The sequence below is a fragment of the Martes martes genome (genome assembly GCF_963455335.1).
Source record: "Martes martes genome assembly, chromosome: 11".
Lineage (NCBI taxonomy): Eukaryota > Metazoa > Chordata > Mammalia > Carnivora > Mustelidae > Martes > Martes martes.
The window spans coordinates 106,588,390-106,610,200 of NC_137899.1; the positions used below are offsets into that span (position 1 = coordinate 106,588,390).

The following is a 21,811-nucleotide window of genomic DNA, read 5'->3' on the forward strand; positions in this document are numbered from 1 at the left end:
AACTGGCTGAGAGAGACCCTATGACCCATTATGAGCCAGACCTCAGCATGGAACCACCGTGCTCAGGCTTCATTGTGAAACCATAGGACACCACTCCCAACCTGTTCAACTTTTGGGATCAAACAGGAACAATTTCTAAATAGCCCAGAAGTCAGTGCAGAATGTGATGGGGAGTTAAAATGAAAAGTTGAGAACACTTCATCTGGGATACTGTGCTTAATTGCAAAGGCTAGAGCTGCTAATTGGCAAAATACACAAAAAGTTATGAGTCAGAGTGGTGATCAGTAACAAAACAAAGAACATAGTTGACGAGATTCCTTCGTCCAGTGAGTTAGCTGAGCCTCGTGAGCGAGTCGGGCGGGTCGCTGGCCTGCCAGGGAGGACCAGGCGGGTGCGGCCCGCCGCTCGGCCGGACACTCACTGACATTCTGAAACCAGCACGGCCTCCGCCGTTTGCCGGCCGCGAGCTGCATAAACACGTCCACGAAGACTTTCTTGTCTAACTCCCAGACGAGAGGAAGCCCTTTAAATTCTGTTGATGACTTCGTGACACACTAACGCAGACTTAAGGTGTGATGTTGTGAGAAGAGCAGAGTTGGTACGGGACGCCACGGTGGTTGAGTAGGAGGTTTGATCCAGCGTGTTCCAGCCCTGGAAACTGGACTCTTTCCTATCCAGACGGCAGGTCTCGTTCGGCGCCGGTGCTGAAGAGCGGTCCCCAGTCCCCAGTAGGATGGCGGTCCATCGGCCTGTGCCGGGTGACTTACTTCTCTGCTTTGGGACGATCTGAGCAGTGACTCTAAGCACCCGCTTCTTCCCGAACTGAGAGCAGAAAGGTCTCACGTCACTGTCGTCACGTCAAGAGGAGTGTCAGGTCTTTGTGGCGTAAACCTTTTTTTTAACGGAAGCCATGGGAAGTACACTTTGACTGTGGCGGAAAGAATTGGGAAGAACTCGAAAAAGTCTTCTGTGGGGCGCCTGGGTGGCTCAGTCTTCGGCTTAGGTGGTGGTCCCGGGGTCCTGGGATCGAGTCCTGCATCAGGCTCTCTGCTCATTAGGGAGCCTGCTTCCCTCTCTCTCTCTGCCTGCCTCTCTGCCTACTTGTGATCTTTGTCTGTCAAATAAATAAATAAAATCTTAAAAAAAAAGAAAAAGAAAAAGAAAAAGAAAAAGTCTTCTGAATGCCATATGTACAAAGTTCAGAGTGATGGCCTCCAGGAGCCTGGTGAGTGGATAGATGCAAGCCAGACCCCCCTTTTAAAGAATCATCAGGAGAATAATACTAAATAAAAGCACACGTTCAGAAGATTGGGCCCTGGAGGCTTTCTCGAAACTAAAGTTTGTTGAACCAAAGTCACACTTGGTGTTCTGGTTAGGAATTCATTTCTAGAATCCAGTTCTGTCAGATAGCCTTTGCCTGGTAAATAATAAACATGTTAGTATTCTCTGTGCTTTCCAATGTCAACATTAAAAAATAAAATTGTAGACTTACCCTCCTCTTAAACTTTACCTAGCACCGGTCTCCTCTACTGTGATGATAAACCGTTCTTTTGCTTTGAGGGGCTTAGTTTCCGATAGGGCTTTTCATAAATAAATTTGTTAGGTTTTTCTGGTAATTCAGTGTTTATTTTTTAATTTAATTTAAAATGTAACAATGCAGTTTTGTTTTCATTGTGTTTCTTTTCAGGAGTACCTTGTACTTATGAGACTAACACTGTAGGGGTGTGTAATGTCCTTGTGCCTGATTGCTGGTCCCCCGCCTGGTGTGTGCAGGGCCCCCCACTGCACTCACTGTCTTTCCCTGAGTAGTTGGTAAAGCTCTTGAGGTGGCACGTGGAGGTCAGGTGAATCCTGTTTTCGAGCTCTGCCCACTGGTCGTAGCGCGTGTCTGCACCGTTGACCGCTGTGAGGTGTTCAGTGATTGCTCCCCTCTTTCCGTCTGCATTTACTAACTGAATTCTGTGAGAAGAGATTTTTCTCCTCTCTCGTGTATACATTTGGTCATTTATGTTAAGTATGGAGACACAGATACACATTTTACCATATCCATTAAAGTCCACTACTGTCATCGTGGCATAACCTCACTCCGGTCATAGGAGAATATCGGAAAAACCCAAATCAAGGAGCAGGGTCCAGGGTATAGAGGACGAAGGTGGAGGAACTGTTACAGATTGGTGCAGAGTAGGAAGAAATAGTAATTAAATGCAATGTAGGATCCTGGATGGGATTCTAGAACAGGCAAAGATCATTAGTATAAAAATTGGCACATTTCTAGTAAAGTCTATAGTTTCGTTTGTAACATCACGCCCTTGTTGATTTCTTGCTCTTGCTCGTTGTGTTCTGCTTGTGGAGGGGGCAGTGGGGTCAGAGAGAGAGGGGATGAGGAAACTCACTGTATCCTTTCTCCAACTTTGTCTAAAATTAATTCAAAGTAAAAAGTTTTAAAACTCAGTTTAAAGAGTGATATTAAGCGAAGAACAGCCCAGGTGGTATGGCTGTGGTGAACCTTGTGAAGGGGGCAGGGGTGTGCCTCTGAGACGTCAGTGTTGGTCGGGAAGGGGAGGGAGGACTCCACGCCTGCGAGTCACCCTTGCTGGCTCCTCCCTCTGTCCGGGTGCATCAGGATAGCGGTCCTCCCTCGTTCCCACCTTGACCTTCGGTCCTCTGTGCCCTGTTACTGCAGGATACGTAGAGGGTGGGGTTGCTTTCCCCGCTTCGCGGTCACACCCCCGCTGGTGTCTGCTCGGCTTACGTTCCGGATTATTCTGCTGGCTCAGGCAGAATTTTGCTCCGAGGATCTTTCTCAGACTTCTTTCCAGGGGTGGGTTTAGCGTGTCAAGACGAGCAGCCTGGCGGTTGGGGGAGCTGGCCTGCCCATCTCAGCAGTCACTCTTCCCGGGAGGAGTTGGGAATTGGGCTCAGCAACATCCATAAGGGTCACGACGAGATTTGAAGCAGCTCTTAGAACACTTTTGAATTATTTGTCGACTTCCTGAGGCAGTTTGGAACATTGGAATTATGGGCTGGATTTAGGATTTGTCTGGCCCGTGTTCTGATTTTGGCGGCACTAACGGTTCGGGGGAGGACGGAGGTCTTCCTAATGTCCGCCTCAGTAGAGAAGTGGTTTTACCTTCGTCTCTTATCGTGACTTTTTTTTTTTTCAACTTTAAAATCTTTCAAGCTTCGGGTTTCCTGGTTGTACCTTTTTCCTTTCTAAATTTAATCCTTCGATCATCCCCTGAGGCACAGTGCTAAGTGTCAGGATTATAAAGACAGACAGAGGCCGTAATCCTGAAGCAATTTATAATTTGTCGAAGGAGAAAAGACACAGTTCGGGTTAGTCTTACTCTTCCCTCCCTGCAGGTGCACTGAGGTGAAACGCGTCGTCCTCTTGGAGCAGACACTCGGTTCTGTCGGGAACGGTTCAGGCCTCGATCAGCCTCCGTTAGCGCCGAAGCGCAGGCCCTGCCGTGTGGACGCTTGTGGGGTTTGAACTTGGCTTGTGGGGGGAGGGGGGGCGCGGGGCGTCTTCCCGCGGGGCTGCCGGCTCGCCCCGCCCGGCCGCCGCCTCCCTGCGCGGGGCCCCCTCGCCCGCCCGCGGCGTCCGTGCCGTCGCTCGCCGGTTCACGCGCGGACAGAGCTCGTGTCGCTTGCGTGTTCTCGGCGCGGAGGCAGCGTCGGGGGAAGGTGCGGGACAGGCCGTGGGCAGAGGCGGCCGCGTGCTGGCCTTCCCGCGCGCAGGCTGTGTGCGGACTTGCCCCTCAGAGCGCCGGGCGCCTCCCGTGGGCCGCCGAGCCGGGAGCAGGGCGCCGCGGTGGGTCCGGCATAAACGCGGCCGCGGGGCAGAACCGAGCGCTGACGAGAGCCGGTCCTCGCAGCCGGTGCGCGGCGCCTTCAGGAGCCCGTCCGGCGTCTGTGTCCCGGAGGCGGCCCCGGGAGCCGCGCGCGGGGAGGGGCTGAGGCCGCGGGAGGCGCTGAGGCCGCGGGAGGCGCTGAGGCCGCGGGAGGCGCTGAGGCTGCGGGCGCGGCCGACCCGCTGTTGCTCTCGTTACCCGTCCCCCCGCGCCGACTCGGGACTGAGGTGGTTACCGGCTTCCCCCCGCCCCTGCGGCCGGACGCGGGCTCGAGGCTCCCCCCCCCCACCCCCCCCCCCCCGCTGCGGCGCCCGCTCCCCCCGCGGCCCCTCCCCCACCTTGTCCTCCCGCCCAGCGCGTCCCTCCGAGGCGCCTTCCACGCGCCTTTGCTTCCGGGCCTTCTCCGGCCGCCGAGCCAGGGTCCGTCTTCTCTCCCCACATGGCCTCTGCGCGGGGCGGGGACGGCGCCCGTCTCCTCGCCGGCGGCCGGACGGGGTCCGCGGCGGGGTGGGTCCCCGGTCCGCGCGCTGCGGGTTCTCCCGCCGGCGGCCAACTCCCCGGAGCAGACGCCTCACGCGCCTCCCGCGTCTCTGCTGCCGGCCCGGGCGCTCAGTCGCTCGGCGTCTGGCCTCGGCTCGGGTCACGATCCCAGGGTCCCGGGGCCGGGCTCTGCCCGCGTGGGCTCCCTCGCGCCCCCCGTCAAATACACCCGTAAAATCCCGCAGAATAAAGCCCCCGGCGCCCGGCGCTGCGGGACCCACGAGGCCCCCGCTGACGGGATCCCGCCCTTCGCGGCTCTCGGAGTGTCTGTGAGCGGGTCGCTGCGGCGCGCGGGCCCTGCTTCTGCCCCGGGCTTCGGGTCGCCTCCAGCGCGCGTGGCCGGCCCTCCTGGGCTCTGTCGCGCTCGTCCTCCTGGGCGGGGCCGGCTTTCCGCCGCAGCCTTTTCGCGGCGCACTTGGCCTTCCCGGTTCTCGGCACCACCCGCTCCTCATGCCTTCTCGTCAGATTTGGAAGGTCGGAATGTTTTTCTGCGGCCTCCCTGTCCCCGCCGCTCTGGTAATCTTCCAAATAACTCGCGTATCGTGGAGGCAAGGAATTTTTTTAATTTCTCAAAATGTGAAATGATGTTCTTTCTCAAAGTAGATAGCGTACTGCTTCGTGGGGTAAGCTCCAGGCCCTCTGAGTTCAGACCCTGGGTCTGCTACCATTTCTTTCTTTCTTTCTTTCTTTTTTAAATTTTATTTATTTTTTACAGAGAGAGATCACAGGGAGGCACAGAGGCAGGCAGAGAGAGAGGAAGGGAAGCAGGCTCCCCGCTGAGCTGAGAGCCTGACATGGGGCTCGATCCCAGGACCCTGAGACCGTGACCTGAGCTGAAGGCAGAGGCTCAACCCACTGAGCCACCCAGGCGCCCCTGTTTATTCATTTTTATAATGATTTATATATAATGGCTTAGAGTTTTAATTTTATTTTGGATTACAGTTGTAAAAATAAAATGCCCAGGGGAACCTGGGGGACTCGGTTGTTAGGCATCTGCCTTCAGCTCAGGTCATGATTCCGGGGTCCTGGGGTCGAGCCCCTGCATCAGGCTCCCCACTCAGCAAGAAGCTTGCTTCTCCCTCTCCCACGTCCCCTGCTTGTGTTCCTCTCTCACTGTTTCTTTCTCTGTCAAATAAATAAAATAAAATTTTTTAAAAATAAAATTTTAAAAAAATAAAATAAAATGCCCTTCTGGGGGAAGGAGGATTATCTTTAAGTATTTTTATTTTATTTTATTTGAAATGTTTAAGTTTCCTATTTATTACTTCGGTTCCTTCTATGTACCAAGTAATTTTGTTCAAAATTTAGTTTTATGATGAAAACAGAATTTTTTTTAAATAACTAGGTTTAGTTTTTATTTATTTTATTTTTTAAAAGATTTTATTTATTTATATGACAGAGAACACAAGCAGGCAGAGTAGTGGGCAGAAGGAGAGGGAGAAGCAGGCTCCCCGCCGAGCAAGGAGCCTGTATACAGGACTCGATCCCAGGACCCTGGGATCATGACCTGAGTCGAAGGCAGTCGCTTAACACACTGAGCCACCCAGGCTCCTTTACTAAAAAGAGAATTTTTAAAAATTCAGTAACAATACTGAATTTTTTCATCAGATATTTTATTGAGATAATCATAGGCTCATGTGCAGCTGTTAGAAGTAATACAGAAAGATCCTGTGTTCACAGTGCCTGATTTTCCCCCCGCCGGGGGGGGGGGGGTTCTGTTTTATAAAACTGTACTATGATAATCACAACCAGGGTATTGGCATGGATATAATACACTGATATTATTCCGATATTCCCGGTTTTACTTGAACTCTCTTGTGTGTGTAAAAAAATCAGATTTTGTTCTTAGAAGACTACTGAAATACTCACTTTAATTAGGTCTGTGATCTAGTGGGGCGGGGGGGCGGCATTAGATTGTTTGTATGATCTTTAGGATCCTTTTTCGGTGAAGACATTCTATAACTTTTGTTTGAGAATATATTAGAATTTGAAATTAAAGCCTTCTTTATCTTTTCTCTTTTTGTGTGTAGGAAGAAAAGGCTTCTCTTTTACATCGTACTCAGGAAGAAAGAAGAAAGAGAGAGGTAAAAACAGTTTTATAATAGTCTCTTTAAATAAGCATTTTTCCATAGCATTTAAATAAGTCTGTTGTAATGTGTATAGATAGATATATGTTATATGTGACATAACATGCATATTTTTGTGTATATTAAACTTTGGAAGCATTTCTGGATTGTCTGGATTTATGATAAGTAATTTATTCTGGAACCAGTGTGGAAAAGACAGACTAAGTGGGCAGTTTCCAGAATAGAGGGGAAAGCAGGCTTTTATAAAATTCTCTTGCTTGCTTACGATAATGGTTTCCAGAAGATCTAGAAAGACTTGGTATATCTTGTTCATGTTTTGCCAAGTAATAGAAGAAAACTCACTATGAAGGCAAATATCTTAATTAGTTGTGTAGAAAATAAACATATGGAGCTAGTGACATTTGTTGTTTTTTGTTTGTTTAATACATTCTTTATTTTACATTTCATCTCTCTGGTGACAGTTTCTTAACATTGCTTGTTTTGTTAACTAATCGTCAATTATGGTATATTTTCCAGATTTCTGTTTTGTTTTCTGATCATTCATTTGTTCCTTTAGCAATATTAATTGAGAGCTTGATGCATTCCAGGTGCTGCTCTGCTTGCTGGCTGGATGGATAGTGAATAAGAGGGATAATGTTCTTGCTGGGTTCTGGAACACGGATGCAAGTGCTGTGAGGGCAGTGGGGCAGGGTGCTGGTGACCGGGAAGGGTGTTCAGGGAAGGAGACTCTGAGCTGGTTAGAGTTGAGCTGATAACTGAAGGATGAAAAAGAAGCTGGAGGAAGAGCATTCTTGGTGAGGGGAACAGCAAATACAAAGAGTTTTAGGTGGGCTCTCTCAGCCTCAGCACTGCCGACTTTTTGGACTAGATTACTCTTTGCTGTGGGGGCTTACCTTGTATGCTGAAGGGTGTGCAGCGCTCTTGCTGTCCTCTGCAGTTGAAATGACCAAAATTACCTCCACGTGTCCCCTGGGTGGTGTAACTGCTGTCAGTTGAAAGTGACCGCGCGACAAGGAGTGTCGGCTGATGTCTTCCAACTTTTCTGGGAAGCGCTCAGCTGTCATCCCTTGAGTGGTGTTCCTGTTCCATTCTTCCTCTCCTCTTCTTCTTGGACTCAAATTACGTACATATTTGACCTTTGCCTCGTGTCATATATCTCTCCAGTGCTCTTCCATATATTTATCCTTTTGATTATTTCTCCTTCAGTGTGGATATTTTCTTCTGACCTAACTTCTAATTTACAGATTATCTCTTTACCAGTGTCTAATTGTTACTATATCCTTTGAATTCTAAACTTCAGATTTTATTTCAGTTCTAGAATTGTCTTTGATTGTTTTATTTCCCAGTTCTCTTGTCTTTTAATTCCATGAACATGATTATAGATTATTAAAGATAACGTTTAAACTCCAGTTTTGGATCACCTCTGGGTTTGTTTCTGTTGTTTGTCCTTTTGATTTTTAGTTCTTGTCTTTTGCCTGGTTATTTTGGTTGAATACTGTGAGTTTATACGGTAAAACAAAAAGCGAGAGAGCTCTCTTTTTGGAGAGCGTTACATTTTCTTTTGGCAGGCAACAGGAAGAAGGACAAATCACCTTTAACTAATACAGGGTTTAGCTGGTTCGCAGCCCTTCTTCAGTCCTTGTCAGGGTCAGTCTGTTTCCAGTACATTTACAATGGAGCCTTTAGGTCCCTGTTCCAACCAGAAGGCTGGGATGCTACCAAGATTCCCTCCTCAGTGAACAACTGAATGAATAAAAATAAATGTTTTGAAAACTCATGGGACCATATAGGTTTTTAATGAAGTGCTCTTAGAATCATTGTAATGAAAAGGTTCCCAAACTAGGTTTAGGCTCAGGGGTTCCTTTGCTGTGAGCACTTGAACCTCAGAAAGTACACTTGCATGACCTGATTGGTGTTCTGCCATCCTAGGATTGTGTGTGTGCACGTGTGCATTTCAAGCCTGGCAGGTGACATTCCTGGAAGACAGGAAATGGTGTCGTGGGGTAGGATGGGTGCGGGCCTTAGTGTCGCACTTGGCTTTGAGTTCTGACTCTCATACGTCTTCCAGCATCACTTTATCTTTGTGGCGATTTCAGCTTCTGCATTGTAAAACCGGGAGGAGTAGTTGTCGAGGATGATTGTGCGGTGTCTCTCTTAGGGCCCGCGCACAGTAGGCTTTAAACAGTGGGAGCTGCTTTGGTTATAACGATGTGAAGAATCAATATTTCTGCTAGGTCACTGAAAATTTTAAGAGAGTCTTAACCAAAACTGGAGTTTTCTGCTTTGAGATAAGAAAAGTGACTTTTAAAATTGATGTTTGGGGGCACCTGGGTGGCTCAGTGGGTTAAAGCCTCTGCCTTCGGCTCAGGTCATGATCTCAGGGTCCTGGGATCGAGTCCCGCATCGGGCTTTCTGCTCAGCAGGGAGCCTGCTTCCTCCTCTCTCTCTCTCTGCCTGCCTCTCTGCCTACTTGTGATCTCTTGTCTGTCAAATAAATAAATAAAGTCTTTTAAAAAATTAAAAAATAAAAATAAAATTGATGTTTGGGTTGTCTGTATTCTTCTTCTATTTCAAACTGTAGCTGTTGTTATAAGGCTTACTGTGCTGGTGGGATTGTGAAATGGTATAGCCACTTGGAAAACGGTCTGGCTGTTCCTCCAATGTTATTCCAGTCCTGCGCATATGCCCAAGAGAAATGAAAACCTGTATCCGCACAAAACTTTTATGTGAATGCCCACAACAGCATTGTTCATAATAGCCCAGAGTGGAAACAGCCCAAATGTCTGTCAGGTGGTAAACGGATAAACGAAATGCGAGCCATCCTTATGGTGAAATATTAATTGGCCATGAAAAGTCGTGCAGTATTGATAAGTGATACAACATGTATGAACCTTGAAAATACTGTGCCAGGTGAAAAAAGTCAGACACAAAAGGCCACATATTACAGGATTCCATTATGTCCAGAGTAGGCATTCCCGTACAGACAGAAATTTGGTTGGTGGTTGCCGGGGATCGGGGAGCCAGGGCAGGGGTTGAGGACTGAGTGCTAATCGGTACAGGGGTTTGGAGTGTGTGCTGAAAGTATTCTAGAATCAGATTGTGGTGACACTTGAATTTTGAATATTTTAAAAATCGGTGAATGGTACGCTTGAAAGAGTGAATTTTGTGGTCTGTAAATTCTATAGCTGTTTGGGTTTTTTTTTTAAGTCTTTGCTAGCTAAATACCGTTTCACTAAGACCCAATTATTCCTTCCCCCCTCCGCTATGCAGGAGGAAAGGCGGAGACTGAAGAACGCAGTAATCATACAGTCATTTATCCGAGGCTGCAGAGACCGGAGGCAGCAAGTAAGTTTGCTTTAAGCTGAGGAAGAATTAGGCGCGCCAGAGCTCGTTTTAGATGCGGCCTGGAGCCGTGGAAGTGGACTCCGCTTTGTGGGCATTTTAGTGCACGTGTGTAATGAAAGTCAACGTGGATAATAGTGTTTTCCCCAATAATTTTAGTAGTTTATATTTACGTAAAGACTTATAGATTGGGGAGTTCTGAGGTGATTTTTGAGTAACAGCATAGAAATGGGCGCGGCTAAAGATGGGAGTTGAAGGGCTCTCATTCCAGTCCCGGTGTTCTGGGTTTCTTGTCACCTTTTTGTAAGAACTGCGCAGCAGTGCACCCAGACCGGGACCCCCCCCCCCGCCCCCTCTCCCACCCCTCTCTGCCCTGCAGCCCCCGGGGCACACTTGGGCCACTAACCCTAACCCTAACCGCTGTGGCTGCGCACCTGGCCCACGAGCCCATGCTTTGCCTTGCCCCCAGCACGCCCTCCGGAGAAGCGCCTTCGATCGCTGCGCCAGCGCCTCACAGCCGGGCGGCACTTTCTCCGTCGCCAGCGGGCCCAACCTTACCCTCCTGGTGAGGCAGCTGCTGTTTTTCTACAAGCAGAGCGAAGACTCAAAACGTTTGGTGAGTGCCGGCTCCGCGTCACGCAGCCTTGTTCATGGGGTTCCCAGCATTTTGTCTCTAATGGGGTCGGATGGCCTCCAGTGTGTGTTTGTGAAGCTAGATCACTAGAGATATCCTTGGGCACCTTATGATTAATTATTGTATTTCTCGCGTATTTTTACTGCGAGTTGCTGGTTTTTGTAAATGAGCTGTTTTATTTCAGATTTAGTTGAGTTTTAAGTGTACTTTGTTTTAGTAATACTTTTAGTGACTTAGCTTTATACTGATGTGCTGTGTTAATGCGGAAAATCTAGGTCGTGTGGTCTACACTACAAAGTGAATCCTGATCGAGAAGATTCATGTTTTATCACGTCTCGATTCAGTGTCTGTTCACCACTTACTGAGGTTTGGAGTGTTACTGTGCTGTAACGATGAGCTTCGTGCGGACCGAGGTGACTGTGTGTGTTGTGTTTCAGATATGGATGTATCAGAACTTAATCAAACACAGCTCTCTGTTTGTCCGGCAGTTGGACGGGTCTGAGAGACTCACGTGTCTGTTTCAGATAAAGAGGCTGATGAGCCTCGGCTGCAGGTAAACCCCGTCAAGGCACGCGGTGAGGGGGAGTCGCCTGTGGGGCTTTAGGACGACCTCTGCCATCCGGTGTGTGAACACTTCTGTTCTGTTCCGTTTTATAGGTTACTGCAAAGCTGTAGCGATGACAGTTTGAATGTCGCACTTCCGATGAGGATGCTTGAGGTGTTTTCGTCTGAGAATACGTACTTGCCTGTTTTGCAAGACGCTAGCTATGTGGCGTCCGTCATTGAACAGATCTTGCACTACATGATTCAGAATGGTAGGTGGTGGCTGGGCCGGGGCAGGGTCGGCGGGGTGCCCCGTAGATCTCGCGCACCTGTTCCAAGTACCAGGAGTGACGGTGTCAGGGCCCCACTGCCGAGGGGAGCGCCGATACTCGTCCTCCACCCTAAACCTCTGGACGCGCGGTCTGCTCTTTAACTCCTCCTGTGACTGAAAGTGAAGCAAATGGATGCTCGTGTCCAGAAACCTGTGGGGCCTCGCTGACATGCGCCTGCGGCAGCCGATCCCCCTGCAGTGGGTCCAGCAGCCGCGTCCCCAGCTGGCAGGGGCAGTCGTGCCATAGGACCGAGGGACAGGTCAGTGGCTTCGCCGGTCTCAGGAGGAAATCCCGGTCTTCACCTCAGTCTGGCAGAGGAGACGAAGACGCCGGGTCTGAGATCTCTTTCTGACTGGGTCGTCATGCTGTGACACGTTGACGCTCTCCCGGTCATGGCTGCGTTGTGTTAGGGCATAATAACCAAGATCTGAAATTCCTCCGAGGACACGTTGGTGTCTGAAACAGAGAGGGCTTTCTGACACCTTTGTGATGAACTAAGCAGTGTGAGACAAAAACTTAAAAATCTGACTCCCAGTAGTCTCATAGCTAGGAAGACAAACACTTCAGGGCTTGGACTTGAGAAGGACTAGCATTAAAAAATAGGTACGTTATCGGTCAGAAGACGTGCTGTAGGTGGTTCTGGAAGGCAAGAGTTACTGGTAAAACCGTAAATCAAGGTCCTTTTGTTCCCCAGAGCTGATGGACAAACCTAGGCTAAACCTAGCTAATTCAGTCCTCAGTACTGAAACTGTAAAAATCAGAGTCACATACATCTCAACCTTAGCGTTTGGCTTCGGTTCAAAAAAAAAAAGATCAAGTGGTGCCTGGGTGGCTCAGTTGTTAAGCCTCTGCCTTCGGCTCAGGTCATGATGCCAGGGTCCTGGGTTCGACAGCCCCGCATCGGGCTCCCTGCTCAGCGGGGCGGCTGCCTCTCTGCCCTTCTGGCTGGTGTGTGCGTGTGCTCTCTTTCTCTCTCTCTCTCTCTAGAATAAATAAAATCTTAAAAGAAAAAGAAAGAAACCTCCTTAGTTTGTTGAAAAATTAGGGAGTCAACTGAAAGTAAATTGAAATTTGTGGGCTTTGATCTTTTAAAAAAAGTAATGTTGATTAAAATCATCCCTTGTATTGGCTGATGCCTGATTGTATGTATTGATTAAGGCTGAGCAATCCGTGAGAGTTTTTACTTTTCTTGTTTTCTAAAAGTTTAAAGAATATAACTAAGAAATGCATTATTTTGCAATGTGTCTAGAAGTAGAAAGTGTGTCACAATCTTGCAGTGAAACTGCCGCTTCTGGCACCTTCCGTGGGGACATGTGATGCCATTGGGTGATTGCACGGCTCCACGCAGTGCTCAGGGCCCCTCGTGGCAAGTGTGGCCACCGTCCGTCGCGTGCTCTGTTACTGTCGACGGTGCTCCCCGTGCTGTGCTTTCCGTCCCCGTGACTTAATGACTTCACTGGGAGTTGGTTCCTCTGAATTCCACTCACCGGTTTCTCCCGGCACTAGGAGTCTGTAACACTCGGGACTGTTTCCTAATCACAGTGTGTGTGATTATGCGTATGCACGTGCCTTAACAAGTGCGGCTGGACTTCAGACTCTAGTCATTCTGTCCAGTGATCTGTTTAGTACATAGATTGGTGTTGACATGTTAACGGTATAGTATTTTTTAAATTTTCTTGACATGGTATTTTTAAAAATTCTTGATGTACTCCCTATGCTGTCCTTTTTTTGTTTGTTTTGTTTTTTTTGTTTTAATCTCCATGACTTACTTATTTTATGGCTGGAAGTTTGTGCCTCTTGATCCTGTTCCGTCTGTCTCACCCACTTCTGTCTTCTTGGCTCATAGCTAAAGAGCTCTCAAGCTTCCCTGTTGGGTTTCACTGGTGATGAGAAGGCATGAGGTCGGGTTGGAGTTACAGAGTAGGTGTGAGGACAGAGCACTGAGGAGTCAGTGTTTAGTGGTCATGACTCAAGGGGAGATCGTGGTGTCTGCCTGCTCAGCTGGGGGCCCCCAGTTGTGGGGCAGTGATCAAGTGGATTGGGGTAGAAGCCGGCCTTGTGGTGATGGAAGGGTTCACCTGAAGGAGAACAAAGGGGATGGAAATGTATTGCATCCACTGCAGGGAGCAGAGGCTGGGCTGTCTGCCTCGAGGCCGTTTGTGGGGGCTGTGTGTAAAGGAGGAAGGTGAGGAGGTCTGGGACATAGGGAATTTTCTCCCTTTTTGGTAATTGTGCCTCGTTGTAAGCAGCCCATTGGTCAATTAGGGCCTATAGATATTTCGAGGTGGGTCACCTGATGGGCCTGATCATGTTCAGCCAGGGCTTTGTGCCCTGATCAACTTCCCCTTGCTCGAGCCTGTTGCCTAAAAGTGGCCTCTGCATAAATTTGTGTAGGACTTTTTTCACAAAGTGAAGCAAGTGAATTGTGTATTTAATGTGCGCTACCAAATGTGTCTGGACGGTAGTGAGATATTTACAAACGACACTTGAAGATTCCTCTTACCCCTTTGTAAAAAGGGGGCGGATGTATTTAAAAGACTGTAGGATTTGGGTCACCGGTGAGGCCAGAGTTGATGCTTACTGCACGCCTTGCAAGCCCATCAGACGCTTAGTGAGGTCAAAAAGGGTGTTGCTTCAGCTTGAATTCCCTGGTGCCCATACTGTGGTCTCCAAAGCCATCGTTTCCTCTAAAAGGAACTGAAGAACTCACCAGAGCGGGGCTGGTGAGTGGCAGGGCCTGGCTACAGGTCCGCAGATGAGGACAGGCGCGCCTGGCGGTGCTGCTCTCCGTGAGTGGGAGAGCTCAGGGCCTGCCAAGCCCGCCCTGTTGCCCAAAGACAGGATGGCGTGAGAGTCCGTGAGGATTACCGCTATGGCGGATGCTTCCGTGTGCCCACATCCAGGAGCTCAACGTGCTCGTGAAAACCACAGAACCAGTTAAATTCTTCCACCACAATACCTGGGCCTTACTGGGATCCTGATTCAAGCAAACCAGTTAAATGAAATTTATAGCAAGCAGAAGTTGGAGACTTAAACACTGCCTAGATGCAAGGAATTATTATTAATTTATTTTAGCTGTCATAATGGCATTTTTAAGAAAAATAAAGTCCTTTGATGACACACTGAAATAATTTTATTTTAGATTTGCTTCCTAGTGAATGGAGGAGTGGGTGATGGGCAGATGGAGCTTATATACCTTTTCAGGCTACTTACATATTTAACTTTTTCTTAATAAAAATGTTGAAGGGAGGGGCACCTGGGTGGCTCAGTGGGTTAAAGCCTCTGCCTTCGGCTCAGGTCATGATCCCAGGGTCCTGGGATCGAGCCCCGCATCAGGCTCTCTGCTCAGCGGGGAGCCTGCTTCCCTTCCTCTCTCTGCCTGCCTCCCTTCCTCTCTCTGCCTGCCTCTCTGCCTGCTTGTGATCTCTGTCAAATAAGTAAATAAAATCTTAAAAAAAAAAAAAAGGTTGAAGGGAATCCCGGCTGGCCCAGTGGGTGGAGCGTACAGCTCGATCTCGGCGTCATGAGTCCCAGTCCCACGCTGAGTGTAGAGATTACTTTAAAAAATTAATAAACTTTTAAAAAAGGGGCCATTGTCTGTTTAACTAGTAACATTTAATGAAAAAGGAAAGTTAAAGAAGAATTAAATTTGGACCCATGCAGATTTATAAAAAGCATTTTAAAATTGACCCATTTTTTTTCTCATTACGATTAAGGTACCAAATTTTAAGTATGTGTTTTTCCTTTCTTTTAGGGTATTATAGATCTCTCTATTTGTTAATTAACAACAAGCTTCCATCAAGTATTGAATATTCTGATTTATCTCGAGTTCCTATAGCAAACACTTTGCTAGAGAATGTTCTGAAACCACTGCACTTTACCTACAACTCCTGTCCAGAAGGCGCGAGGTAAGAGTGGGGTGATTTACTGATTTTGTAAGTTCACAGGTTCTGTATCTAACAGTAACTTTTACATGGATGCTATTTTACATGTAGACTTCAAAGTCAGATTTTTACTTTATTAGTGTGACTCAGTTTAAAGAAAAAGTTCACTATTTCTGTTTGGCCTGTACCCTAATATAAATTTACAATTCTGATGATCTGGTTATCTTCCTGTCGTCTAGTAGCTGTTGAAAGATACAAAAACACGGCAGAGTTTTCTCAATAGGAAAGGCTCAAAATCAGTTAATGTCAGGGCAGTTTAGTTGATATCGAATGCTCAGCTTCCATTAACTTTGAAAGGAATATTTTTTACATGTTAATTTTAACCTGATTTTCTAAACAACGTGTTTTGATAAAAGCTTCCACTTTTCTGTTCAGGCAGCGAGTCTTCAGCGCCTTCACTGAGGAGCTTTTGGCAGCACCTTTCACAGATCAGATTTTCCATTTCATCATTCCAGCCTTAGCGGACACGCACACTGCTTTCCCGTACGAGCCCTTCCTGAATGCACTGTTGTTACTGGAGAGCAGGTGCTCTAAGACAAGCAGTGGGGCACCGTGGCTCTTCTTCTTTGTCTTAACGGTTGGCGAGCATTATCTGGGTATGAGATACAAGATGTGTTTTACCTGAACACACGTGTGTGGTACTAGCAGATGGGAGTCCAGAGACGGGACTCCAGGGGCCGGTGTGCCTTGTCAGGGTGGCCTCTGCAGAGGGAGCGTATTTGCTGAAGGTCTGTGTCCTAGCCAGTGTCCCTGGGGAAAGTTTCTAGGCACGTAGTTCCAATTTAGGGGTGCCTGGCTGCCTCCTATCAGTGGAGCATGTGATTCTTGATCTCAGGTTGTGAGTTTGAGCCCCACCTTGGCTAGACAATACTTCAAAGAAGAAAAAAAGGGGGCCTAATTCAGATACGTGTTACAAGGCCACGCAGATTAAAAATTTTTTAAAGTTGAGTGGGAGAACTGTGAGTGCAGGGTCGTTATCCCCATTTATACCAAACTTCCAATGTGTGCATATTCTAGATTTACAGCATCTTTCTCTGATGTGTTGATACATCTATCTGTGCATGAATTACTATAATTTTGATAAGAAGTTGTGGTCAGAAAAGTGATACCCAAGTTTTCCAGTTTTGTTTGATCACTTCTAATCAGATATTACGACTGACTGTCTTACCAAGGGACCCTCTCTGAGGAAGGACTGCTGGTGTATTTAAGGGTGCTCCAGACCTTTCTGTCTCAGCTCCCAGTTTCCCCTGCCAGCGCGAGCTGTCCGGACTCGGCCAGTGACTCGGAAGATGAGGTTGAAGAGGCAGACAAGCAGCCAAGCGCTCCGGTAAGCTCCTGAGGGCCTGGGGCCAGCGAACGGGTCACACTGCTCCCCTCTCCTCCTGACCTGGGAGTCACTTTTAACTTTGTGTCCGTCCTTAGTTTCAACTATGCAAGTAGCACATTAAAGCGTTCTTGTCGTGAAGCATTCAGACTGTAGATGCGGTTGCTCCGTGGCCGCTCTGCCCTTCCCACACGTGCCCCTCCTGGCGACTGGGGGTTGGGACTGTCTTCCACACCTTCTCCCGCCCAAGTGTATGTGGGTTACGTGGTTATGTGAGTTTCCATACACAGCAGGCCACGCTGTATATTAATTTAACTGTTACTTAGGAAATTTTCCTCGAAGTGAAATTGTTGGGTTAAAAGGCTAATAACAAGTTCCTAGTTCTCAGGAAGGGCACTTACTGTGTAACAAGCATTGTTCTTTTTTAAAGAATTTTTTAATAGCAGCTTTATGGCGATACACTTTACCATAAAATTCGCCCTTTTAAAATGGTGTCCAGCTGAGTGATCTCTCAGCGTACTTGCCTCCCTGCAGCCTCCGCTGTGCGGGTAGAGCGTTGTCCACACAGAAACCCTCACCAGTCCGTAGCCGCACACACCCTTCCCTTCTCCCAGCCTCAGAGGGAGAAAAAGCTAAGTTCTTCCTTACTCTGTCTTGTGGACACCAAGTAATGCCTCCTGTTACTTTTCAGCAGTTTTGTAGATGACAGGTGTTATGATGTATTTGAAAACGACTTTTGAGTTTATTGTCATGTATAATCTCTGTACCCGTTACCCCATTTCTCAGCCCGCATGGTTTGCTATTTTCAAGGGATAAAAAGCTTTGCATTATACACACATAATTTCCGTGATATTATCTGCTACGTTTTCTCTTAATAACACAATTGAAATATCTTGAGGTTTGGATATCGTGGGTTTAAAAAATTTTTTGTTAGGAAATTTCCCGTTGATTAATACTAAGTCCAGTCCCAGAAAGACTACACTCTAGAGGGCTCAGGTTGTCCAGGGGAAGTAAATCTTCAGTATCTTGCAAAGTGAAAGGATGTGTTAGTGCTATGCCCTCCAATACAAATAGCTTTATTAGCAGAGATGGGAAAGTAACGATAAGAAAAAACAGATGAGTCCTTGCCCCTTGCACCTAGAGGGAGGGCAACAAAAGGGCAAAACTGAGTGTTTTTTGGTGGAAGCTGGAAGTCTTGCATCTTTCAGAATAAAGAACTGCACCCAAAATGTGACCTTTTTTTGTATCGTTTAAAAAAAAAAAAAAGTGGGATTCTGTAGATGGAATGTAGATCAAAGATTTTTGTTTTTAGAAGACACTTTTTTAATACTGAATAACTTTCGGGAGAAGCTCTGACATTAAAATGGTTATGCACAGTACGGTTGGTATCCACGTGGAGGTGAGGCTCTGGACGGCACCCGCTGGGGAGATGTTAGGGAGTCCCTCCTCTCCCTGTGGCACAGGCAGGAGCAGAGTAGGAGACGCGGGGAACAGAGGGAACACTCAGGCTCGCTTGCTTGTGGTTACACTTCTCTAAAATACAGGAAGGACACCGTATCTCTGTTTATCTTATTTTTTCTTTCCCTTCCCCTGTGTTCACCTGTTTTGTTTCTTAATTCCACATATGAGTGAAGTCACATGACTTAAGAGACTCTTAACTCTAGGAAACGAAACTGAGGGTTGCCGGAGGGTTGGGGACGGGGCCTGGGGTGACTGGGGGAGGAGCATGGAGGAGGGCACGGGATAGAATGAGCACTGGCTGTTCTGGGTGACTGAGGAGTCACAGACCTGTACCCCTGAAGCAAATAACACCCTGTATGTTAACGACATTCAATTTAAATTAAAAAATTTTTTAAAGCCCATAAGACTATAGATGAATATGGCATGAAACTTCTATTTCGAAGTTTCTAAATGTAAGGCTTTGATGTGTGAGCCATCTCATGGGCTGGGCATCCCACAAAGCCGTTAACATTTTTTTTTTTGACAAACTGCAAAAAAAAAAAAAAGAAAAAAGAAGTGCAACTTAATTTTGTTACTTAAATTTTACTCCACTTTATTTTTCTCCCTTAACATACAAGGGTTTCAAGGTCTGTGTTACTACAGGTGTGTGACTTGATACCTTTGCTTCTCTTTTTCATTTTTTCTCTTCATTATTCCCCTGCATTGTTTGTTACATCTCCTTTCCTGTCCACATTTGGGTTCAGAACCAGTGACCCAGCTATAGGCCAGGTACTCAACAGATTTGACTCGAAATCTTCTTTATTTTTTGGTCAGATCTTTTTGTCCATTGCTTATATATTGCCTTTTCTTTCCTGTGATAATTATGTAGAATCTAATTTGATTGAATGAGATTTTTCCAGGGTCAGATTTCACTGTTTTTAAACACTTAGGTTTCTGTGTAATTTAAGTATGACACTACAAAAGTAGTACCCGTGCATGTTACTTACAGATTCAAGTTTGGCGGGTAGAATTTATTACTTTCATCTAAAGCAGTGTTTTATTTGGTAGATGATTGTCGATGACATAACTCCTATCCATGCAAGTTTCCAGACAGGGTTGTCCGTAGCACCCAGTGTTGTGCGTGTATCTTCATACTCATGTACACTTGAGTATGCGCGCACATATATGAGAAAAGCGAGTGTCTTTGGTGAATTCCCCGTGTAGATAAATATACAGCAGCTTAGGTCAGGTTTTACTCAGTGAATCAGATCCGTAGGGAGAGTAAGATATAAAATGTACCTTATTTGATTTTTTAAAAAATATTTAATCTTCTGTTTTTGCTTAAACTGTAGTCTCCCAGATAGCTTACAGTGGGAATTCTGCTAGATGGTAATATACTCCCATAATTGTGTGCTTATTAGTACAGTGGTATCTAAAATACGAAATTAATTTTTCCTGAGATGTCAGTACTGAAGTATTGTCCTATCAGGAGGCAAAAACTGAGTATGTACAGTTCCTGTGTCGTTACGCTGGGTAAAACTGGTGCCTAATACAGACAACGACTGTGGGTGGAACTCTAGAAAGTTTCGTAGTACTTTAATGGATGTGCCCGTTGTGATGTGGGCCGCTTTTAGATCAGGCCTGTTTTGTGTTCTCGGGGGAGTGGAGTCAGATCCTATGCGCAGCGTAGCGGGTCCTTGCTGCCCAACCGTGGTGAACTCAGAGCAGCTTGCCCGCTGTGTTTAGGAGGACGGCCGGCTGTCGGTGCCCTACATCACCGAGGAGTGTCTCAAGAAGCTGGACACGAAGCAGCAGACCAGCACCCTGTTGGCCCTGGTGTGGAGGGACTCCGCCAGCGAGGAGGCCTTCACTCTGATGGCGTCCATCGGCCACACGCTTATGGTGCAGCACCGGATGGCGGTGCCCAGAGTCAGGCAAGTGGCGTGGGGCCGTGTGAGCAGCGGCGTGCACCCCTGCGGCGGCCTGGGCTGCTGCTTCCCCACGGGGCGCGGTGGAGGAGGTTCCCGCGCTGCAGCCATGCGTGGAGAACGGCCGCTGGTCTTTCCTTTCTAAACCAGCCAGTCCTGTTGGGCTCCGCTTCCCTGGCCTGTCGTGTAGTAAATGAAATGAGCTCACTTTCCTAGTGGGCCGGAGAGCGGGCTGCGCTTGAGGCCTGGCCCCCTCTCTGAGCGCCCGACCCAGCCTGCCTTCTGGAGCCCGCGTGTCCCCGGCTTGCGGCGCTCTCACGGCGCACCGGTGTCAGGCCGCCCTGGGCAGCTGTGCGGCGCGCCTGTGAAGGGACAGGCCCGGGTCAGGACGTGGCCCTGTGTGCTGACGTAAGTAAGTGGGACCGCAGCGTTGAACGGTTTTTCTCTCATTGCAGTGCTAGCTCCGTGGTGTCCAGAGAATGCGGCACATATCTCACAGCGCGTGCAGCAGGGGTCGTGGGGTTCGAGGGGGAGCGCAGGGACGGACGGTCCGCAGACGACCTGCTGAAAGCCTCCGTCTCCCCACACTGGGGTCCACGCTGTGTCCAACCTTTGAGGTCACCCGAAGAGTTCTCTTCTGTTTCTATAAAGTGCCTTCCTGTGGCGTGGAAGGAGCTGGTGTCTTGGTTAGGAAAGCAACCTGCCTGGACGGGCACACGCCGGGGGCACACCACTGGCCGAACCCGCCTTGGACACCGCGCGCAGCCCGCCGGCCCGCGCTGTCCCAGCGCCCTGGTGTTGGCTGCCAGTGGCGGAAGCGGGGCGGCGGGGGACGCGCTCCCTCCGCGGGGAACTGGCTCTCTGTAGGCCGATCGCGGCAGGGCAGGATGTCAGATCTCGGGAGCAGAGCAGCTTGGCCAGGCCCCGGGCTTGGATGGCAGCGTGAAGTCCGCCGCTGCGGGCAGTAACCACTGCAGTTCAATGCGTCGCTGCCTGATCTGGGGTTCACCCGTGAGCTATTTCCGAGGGTGTTTAGTGGGTAAAGGAGCTTTGTATGGAGCCTTGGTTTTACGACTACTGCACCTGTTCCCTCTAAGACACTACTCCAGGAGTTTCATTTATGGTTTAAATACGTCAGCTCTTAAGTACCTGAATGTTTCCCATAGCTCGTGACAGCAAGCAGACTTACTTAACTGTGCTCGATTTTCAGTGCTTTCAAGTTTTTTGGTGTTTTTTTTTAAGGTATTTAAAAGATGATTAATAAATTCAGGGCCGATGATGCCCTGTCAGTGCCTCTGAGCCCACGCGAGTCCCTCTTCCGTGGTTGGGATTTGCAGTGTTAATTTCTTCTTTCTCTTCTTCTTCTGCTTCTGCTGCTGCTTCTGCGGCGTCTTCAGGTTTATGCGTTTGCTTTAGTGGTAGGAGGGGCAGAGGGAGAGACTCTTACACGGGCTTTACACCGAGCGCAGGGCCCGACTCGACTGGGGCCTCAGTTGCAGGACCCCGGGACCATGACCTGAGCGGAAATCTAGAGTCACACGCCCGACGGACGGACTGAGCCCCCCAGGCGCCCTGCAGTTTTAATTCCCGTCTGACATTCATTGTCAGGAAGTATAAAGGAGCAGGAAGACCCTTTGTACGCTGATGTGGGAAGATTTCCAAGGTACATGTTTAATGGAAAAAAGGAACCAAAGTACAAAGTGGATAATAACCTACTTTTGTGTCAGAACGGTGAGAAAAGTGGGAATGTATGTTTGTATTTGCATAAAATATATTGGACACATACACAGGAAAGTCATAGAGCTGATTATTTACGTGTCTGCTGGGGAAGTCGAGAGTGGAG

The 21,811-nt window shown here is 48.1% G+C and overlaps 1 protein-coding gene across 1 annotated transcript in view; it reads left to right on the forward strand.

Annotated features, from left to right (window-relative positions):
• Positions 1 to 21,811, forward strand: part of UBE3C (ubiquitin protein ligase E3C) — a 108,718-nt gene that overhangs the window by 13,985 nt on the left and 72,922 nt on the right. The window contains exons 2-10 of the mRNA XM_080819068.1: positions 6,425 to 6,478; positions 9,752 to 9,826; positions 10,293 to 10,439; positions 10,895 to 11,010; positions 11,115 to 11,272; positions 15,087 to 15,240; positions 15,652 to 15,872; positions 16,449 to 16,603; positions 19,787 to 19,974. Of these exons, the coding sequence (XP_080675194.1) occupies positions 6,425 to 6,478; positions 9,752 to 9,826; positions 10,293 to 10,439; positions 10,895 to 11,010; positions 11,115 to 11,272; positions 15,087 to 15,240; positions 15,652 to 15,872; positions 16,449 to 16,603; positions 19,787 to 19,974 (1,268 nt within the window). The remainder of the gene's footprint in view (positions 1 to 6,424; positions 6,479 to 9,751; positions 9,827 to 10,292; positions 10,440 to 10,894; positions 11,011 to 11,114; positions 11,273 to 15,086; positions 15,241 to 15,651; positions 15,873 to 16,448; positions 16,604 to 19,786; positions 19,975 to 21,811) is intronic.